The 7550-nt window shown below is 41.0% G+C and overlaps 1 protein-coding gene across 2 annotated transcripts in view; it reads left to right on the top strand.

Annotated features, from left to right (window-relative positions):
- Nucleotides 1-7550, top strand: part of LOC106529502 (tankyrase-1) — a 25173-nt gene that overhangs the window by 11270 nt on the left and 6353 nt on the right. The window contains exons 6-17 of one of the 2 annotated variants that reach the window (XM_014024952.1): nt 760-780; nt 4117-4211; nt 4295-4361; nt 4881-5067; nt 5321-5442; nt 5545-5636; nt 5727-5805; nt 5898-6069; nt 6275-6354; nt 6521-6666; nt 6736-6901; nt 7030-7249. In XM_014024952.1, the coding sequence (XP_013880406.1) occupies nt 760-780; nt 4117-4211; nt 4295-4361; nt 4881-5067; nt 5321-5442; nt 5545-5636; nt 5727-5805; nt 5898-6069; nt 6275-6354; nt 6521-6666; nt 6736-6901; nt 7030-7249 (1447 nt within the window). The remainder of the gene's footprint in view (nt 1-759; nt 781-4116; nt 4212-4294; nt 4362-4880; nt 5068-5320; nt 5443-5544; nt 5637-5726; nt 5806-5897; nt 6070-6274; nt 6355-6520; nt 6667-6735; nt 6902-7029; nt 7250-7550) is intronic. The other variant, XM_014024953.1, reaches the window with a different exon arrangement.

The raw sequence follows: 7550 nt of genomic DNA, 5'->3' as shown, positions 1-7550 counted from the left end.
AAAGCACATAGAGAAAATATAATCCTTCAAAATTAAAATGTAAATACACTTTTATATCTAAATAATTGATGTAATTGATTTAATGGCACAATAATTTATTTGTCAAACTTCTTTTTGACCCTATAATTTATTTTAATACGCCAGTTATATATTTATACATTTATTTCCAATAATGATAGGTTTGGTCCTCCATACAGTTGAAGATAAAATTATGAAAGTGAAAATAAAATTGGTTTAAAAATTTGGCAGGTCAAATATGTCAAAATAATATTTGTGTTAAATAGGGGCAGAATGTGTTATTTCTGTTTTTTATATTGTTTTGCTATCACTACATTTATTACGTATGGTTCTGTATGTTGTATCCATGATCAAATGCAGCAAAATAAACTATTTTAAAGGTAACAGATCTTTGTAATACTTAGTTTATTTACAAAATTACTTTAATTGCTGGATGTTCAGCCCCTCAGCTGTTGACCTGCACTAACTGTGGCCCCCGGAGCAATTTAGTTGAATAGCCCTGACATACAGTTTTCTTTTTTCACAAAGCTAAGAAATACAGTTTCACTCACACTCCAGCTATTTATCTTTTTTTTTTGGCCTTTTTGTTCTCTGATCATACTTGACAATTTAAATAATTTTTTTCAGACTGAGGTTTGTGTATTTAAAGGGCGAGGGAAATTACTCTGACAAGATGCTGTCATTTTGTAATTTGTGTTTCATTTTGTTTTCCGTGTGACTCTGGCAACATTTGTCGATCAGTCAACCTCACAAAAAATGCTGGTAAGTTGACCTTGATAATGGCCACTTGATTAATGCACTGTTGTGATCTTTTTTATTTAATTCATCGTTTTTATTTGACCAATAAGCTGGCTGTCACTTGTTAATTGCACATCATGGACCTGGGTTTTCGGGTCATTCATGTATCCTACCCTGATGCTCCTCTGAGGTGTGTGCGTGCGTGCGTGCGTGTGAGTGAGTTGAGTTGGGTTGTCATGGTGACGACTCATCTTTTGGATCAGGAGAGGAGCTCAAAATGTCCACTGCCTGCTTTCATCGACATCTGTCCTCTCTCCTCTGCACACTCACCCACACTTCTCTGACTTTAAATCACTTGAGTCAGCCTGTGGGCGTCTAATTTATTTATTTATTTATTTCTCATGCATGCCTTGAGGCCCGCCTCTCAGCATTTTGTTAATTGAATCATATATTTTTGTCTGTGAAACCTGTGCCTTCATCACTGTTGATTAAGTTGGTTTGCTGTATTGAATGGACTACATTTCACCCATCTTCCAGATGCTCTGCTGCCCTTCATGGCATTAATGTTTGATTGCTTGTGTCATCCACCTCATCAGTTTAACTGTTAGCACTGTGACCATGTTTGTCACTGCATGAGAACTGAATCGTTGCCTTTCTTCTTTTCTTATTGTTAGCTTTCCAAGACGCATATTTTTAAATAAGGAACTCCTCCCCTTGCTGTGGGGATTTGCAGCTTTGCTTATTTTAATGTTGACTTTTTGTGGCCTAACTGAAGCTGTTTGATTTGATCTTCTTTTAGCTTGCAGATACATCTTTTCACACACTCAGCCTGCTCAATCAAGCATCACTGCATCCTGTTACAGTTGGGTTTTAATGGCATTGCAGCATTAGAAATAAAGTCTGTTTAAATGCATCCATGTTGGGCTGTGGTTCAAAGGGTTTAGGTGTTAATAGTTGTTGCTGATCTAAAGTCAATGTCTCACATGGTGATATGATGCATGTTACGTAGGGATGCACTGATATGAAAATTTCAACCGATATTGATATCTGATATAATTATTGGTATTATGGCCGATAACCGATATTTACCGATATTACACAAATAAACAAATTATATTATACATATATGAATTAACACGCTCAGGTCTTCTTTTGATACCATAAATAAACGACCAGACCTCTGACATGACTCCCTACTTCAGTTATTCCTGGCTGCGCAGCGTCAGTATCACTATCATGATCAAACAGATGCCGCTCAACCAACCGTCTCACCTCCCAAAACAGAAACACAAAGATAAAAAGTGGGAAATCAATATCGGATATTAATATCTGCCCCGTTTTACATATCGGACCGATACCGATATTCTAAAAAATGACCAATATCGACCGATACCAGTACCGATATATTGTGCATCCCTAATGTTACGACATGGGTCATGATATGATATAGAGCGCTATATTGCTAAACTGTAAACAACGCGATATATTGCCTATTTTATTTTTCTCCAGAATATTCAGATTTTTTAAAAATTCAGCTCAAACTTTTATTTTACTCTCTGGCTCCTCAGGAGTGAAGGAGCCAAATGACTGGCTGACTGCTGACAACTAGTGGTCGGAGGCTAAAAAACAACATAAAAATTAAAACCTGGCATGAAAATTTACATTTTAAGGTTTCATTACTAATCAATGCTGTGCTTTTGATAATCAACACATAATCAGGAAATGAAATCTCACAATATTTCAGTGTCAATATTTTCTTACACCCCAAGTGACAATTGTCTCAAATCATTCTTGATTTAGATTCTGTAATTCTAAAATATTGGAACTGTATTTTTTTGTGAATTGCCACCATCCATCATCTTATCCGGGATCGGGTCACGGGTGCAGTAGCCTAAGCAGAGAGACCCAGACTTCCCTCTCCCCAGCCACCCGGTCCAGCTCATCCGGGGGAATCCCGAGGTGTACCCAGGCCAGCCAAGAAACATAGTCCCTCCAGCGTGTCCTGGGTCTTCCTCAGGGTCTCCTCCCAGTGGGACGTGCCCGGAACATCTCACCAGGGAGGCGTCCATTCGGCATCCTAACCAGATGAACCACCTCAACTGGCTCCTCTCAACAAGGAGGAGCAGCGGCTCTACTCAGAGTCCCTCCCTGATGACTGAGCTTCTCACCCTATCTCTAAGGGAGAGCCCAGACACCTGCCAAGGAAACTCATTTCAGCCGCTTGTGTCCGCGATCTCGTTCTTTCGGTCACTACCCAAATGTTGTGACCATAGATGAGGGCAGAAACGTAGACCGACTGGTAAATTGAGAGCTTTGCCTTCTGGCTCAGCTCTCTCTTCACCACGACAGACCGGTACAGCGCCCACATCACTTCAGACAAAACACCAATACACCTGTCGATCTCCCGCTCCATTCTTCCCTCATTCATGAACAAGACCTCGAGATACTTAAACTCCTCCACTTGGGGCAGGACCTCCTCCCTGACACGACCCGGAGAAGGCACTCTACCCTTTTCCAGCTCGAGACCATGGTCGCCACCTGTTAATAATTCCTCCATTGTGTTAAAATTGTTATGTATACATGACTTGACACTGCATGCATTAATTGCACTTGCAAATAAATTGGCATACAAGTATCTGTGAGAAAAAAGACAAATAAACTCCTAACTGCACAGCTGCAGCAAAGGGCTCCCGTTTAGCCACACGTTTCCTCCAGCAGTTTTCCTTCTGACACCTGTGTTACTGACTGACACGTTCTACCTCAGTCAAACTCTCAGAATTCAGTGACTGTAACTAGAAATGTGCTCATTTTTTCACAATTTTCAATCACCAACTATTCTTTAAGTGCCTCAGCCATGTGAGATACTGATTTAAGAAACCAAATCAAATATGTTTTAAATTTCATTCGTTAAATTTCTAATTATTTTGTTGGCTTCCATGAGAAATAAAAATCAGACAGCTTTTGTCTCCCAACTGTAATTTACACTCAATCATTTTGACTTTAAAGCTGTTAACTAACCCTTCTTGGCAGCTCACCACATAAAACATACTTTTAATTTCATAGATTTTTGTTAAACTATATCTAAGGTTTATTAGTACCAAAGACAAAGTTGCTCATTGTCACTCACTGGAGTGAGACAGAATATTGACAGCAACACAACTTTAGTTGATGGATTGTCATTGAACTTGCATCATCAAACCTGCTATTCATCTGCAACTCACCAAGCATAGCCTGCAGCAGCAGCACAACGCTTCTGGCTTTAATAAGCCGCTTGTCCCGCCCTCCCTGTGGCCATCGGAGGCAGTAGGCACCAGTGCTTCTGATGGTTTATGTGCTCTAACAAGTCGTCCTCTCTTGCAGTCCACGCCCCTTCACCTGGCTGCAGGCTACAACCGGGTCCGCATCGTGCAACTCCTCCTCCAACATGGAGCTGACGTTCACGCCAAGGACAAGGGGTGAGTGACTCTTTGAGGGAGAAAACCCACAGAATGTCCCATTGTACGCGATTATTTTAGACATCAATGTGTTTGTCATGCAGCGGCCTGGTTCCTCTTCACAACGCCTGCTCATATGGCCACTATGAAGTCACTGAGCTTCTGCTTAAAGTAAGGACTTTATTTACACTTTTCTGAACGCAACAGTAAATACAAACATGTCTTTGTTCTGTTGTACTATTGAGTGCAAAATGAATTAAACTGATCTCTGTAATGTGCAACTTTTAAACAAGTTACATAAGAGTTAAATCATCCATTTTAATTAAAACACAGTCAGGACAAATTTAATATAAAAAGCCTTGTAATAAAAGTGACTGGAACCTGTTGAGAACAGTAGGAACAGCTGGTCCATTTCAGTTCATTTTTGCTTGTGAGAAAGGTCAAATGTCCCTCATAGTAGTGGAGAAAATAAAATATTTTGTGGAAATTCCAGTTTTTCTTTTTAGTTGCATCTTTATATAATTTTGAAAGCCTTTTTTTAAATAATTAAATATTAAAAATATTGCAGAGTTGACCAGGAATTAAAATTAGGAGCTAATTTGGAAGTTAGACGTTTAATGCTATAATCAAGTGGAAGATGAAAAGCGAAACGTGAATGTTGTTTTCTGATCTGAGCTGCTCTCCTTGCAGCACGGAGCCTGTGTGAACGCCATGGACTTGTGGCAGTTCACCCCTCTCCACGAAGCAGCGTCCAAGAACCGAGTGGAGGTCTGTTCCCTGCTGCTGAGCCACGGGGCTGACCCCACCCTGCTCAACTGTCACAGCAAGAGCGCAGTGGACATGGCCCCCACCCCAGAGCTTAAAGAGAGGCTCACCTGTGAGTTCTTGCTGTCTAAATCTTTAATTCACAAATAGATTTTTTCCCTTTATCCTTTGTATTTTCTTCATTTGTTATATTTTAGATTATTGCACCTCTACACTGAAGCAAATTTCTAGTCGTTCATTGACAATGGCAATAAAACTGATTCTGAGATTCAGCAGTGTATAAGTTTATAATATAAACTAAGTGCATTAGTTAAAACTGAATAAAGATGGTGGAGCTAACCCTTTTTATGCTCCTCCCCTTGTAGATGAGTTCAAAGGTCACTCACTGCTGCAGGCGGCTCGTGAAGCCGACATGGCCAAAGTGAAGAAGACTCTGGCTCTGGAGATCATCGGCTTTAAACACCCTCAAACCAATGAGACAGCTCTGGTAAGAGTCGGTTCTTTAAACTCGAGTTTGGGCACTTTAAATGGCTGTACGGAAAAAAAAGATTTTCCCGTTGTTTGTCTAATCTAATGCCTTAAATTCCAGCACTGTGCTGTGGCGTCCCCCCACCCAAAGAGAAAACAGGTGACTGAGTTGTTGCTGCGTAAAGGTGCCAACATCAATGAGAAGAACAAAGAGTGAGTCAGCAGGTTTTACAGTGAACTGAAGGTTGATCTTGGTTTTCAGAATTGCTGAGATAAAAACTGGTGATTTTGTTGTGTTTTCAGCTTCATGACACCCCTGCATGTCGCTGCTGAAAGAGCTCACAATGACATCCTGGAGGTGCTGCAGAAACATGGAGCAAAGGTTTATTCTTCTTTCCTTCGTCTTCGGCCTGAGTTAAAAATAAATAAAAATAAAAATCTGTGTTAAAACGTAAAGTTGTGATTGGACGGCAGGTGAATGCAGTGGACACACTCGGGCAGACGGCTCTCCACAGAGCGGCGCTGGCTGGTCACATCCAGACCTGCAAGCTGCTGCTGAGCTACGGAGGAGACCCCTCCATCGTGTCTTTACAGGGTTTCACCGCGGCTCAGATGGGTAACGAGGCCGTACAGCAGATTCTTAACGGTGATTGTCACCTTTTTTTTTTAATACGTTTGGATTAGAACATTTTATGACACTGAGCTTTACAGATTGTTGTTCAGGATCAGGTAAAATTGTGGTTTAACCCTGTTTATTAGGTTTATATGTGGATCATTTGTGCAAATAATCATTTTATAATTTGTTATAAATAGATTTTGAATTCCTTCTATTGATTTTTTTTCCTCCAAAGAAAATGTTCCCACACGGAATTCTGATGTGGACTACAGATTTCTGGAAGCTGCCAAAGCAGGGGATTTGGACACTGTGCAAGTAAGACTCCTCATCATAACATAATGAATTAAATTTTTTAATAGTATTGATTTAACCCTGTCTTTCTAATGTAGCTTTGATATTCTTAAATGTTAGCCTTGTTTTTAAACCTGTCTTTATATAAATTACAACTTGCTCATTTCTGTATTGTCACTTTGTACGGCAGCAACTTTGCACCCCCCAGAACGTAAACTGTCGGGACTTGGAAGGCCGGCACTCCACTCCTCTCCACTTCGCAGCTGGTTACAACCGAGTGGCTGTGGTGGAGTACCTGCTTCACCACGGAGCCGATGTTCACGCTAAAGACAAGGGGTTAGTTTTCCTGAAGACTAGACTTCTGTTTGCAGTGTGGAGATTTTCACTTGTGTTTCTCCCCCTCAGTGGTCTGGTTCCCCTCCACAACGCATGCTCCTACGGTCACTACGAGGTGGCTGAGCTGCTGGTCAGACACGGGGCATCGGTGAACGTGGCAGATCTGTGGAAGTTCACCCCACTTCACGAGGCTGCAGCTAAAGGGAAATATGAGATCTGCAAACTGCTTCTTAAAGTGAGGAGGCGTTAATGTCGTCTGAATATTTGGTTTTCTGTGTTATCGTTACGCTACTGCTGATGAGGATGAACTGGGTCGTGCTGTGTTTTAAAACGTTCAGTAAAATAATTAAATCTGTTTTCCAGCACGGAGCGGACCCTACCAAGAAGAACCGAGATGGCAACATTCCTCTGGACATGGTGAAAGACGGAGACACGGACATCCAGGACCTGCTGCGGGGGGACGCCGCCCTGCTGGACGCTGCCAAGAAGGGTTGCCTGGCCAGAGTGCAGAAACTCTGCTCCCCGGAAAACATCAACTGCAGAGACGCTCAGGGGCGCAACTCCACACCGCTGCACCTGGCAGGTAATTACAGCTCTGTCTGAATGTCACTACGGCACACATCTCTTATAAGGGAGGTTGATTTTTTTGTTTGTTTTTATTTCTTTAAAAAATTACAAAGTAAAAAGCTTCTTGTGTTCTGTAATTTAAAGAGTTTATTAAAGTATCTAATTGCACAAATTTGTGACCCGTCACATCGAAACCAGGATTAAGTCCAAAAGTGGAATGTGGAGAAATGGGCAGATGCAGGGTTTTTGATTTAAACGTGTGTAAAAATTGCTTTTTGTGAAAATATAATGAATTAATGCCTTATCAATGTATCATT

The sequence above is a fragment of the Austrofundulus limnaeus genome, unplaced genomic scaffold, assembly GCF_001266775.1.
Source record: "Austrofundulus limnaeus strain Quisiro unplaced genomic scaffold, Austrofundulus_limnaeus-1.0 Scaffold449, whole genome shotgun sequence".
Taxonomy (NCBI): domain Eukaryota; kingdom Metazoa; phylum Chordata; class Actinopteri; order Cyprinodontiformes; family Rivulidae; genus Austrofundulus; species Austrofundulus limnaeus.
The sequence above is the reverse complement of the archived record's forward strand: the minus strand, read 5'-3'. Positions and strand labels throughout refer to the sequence as shown.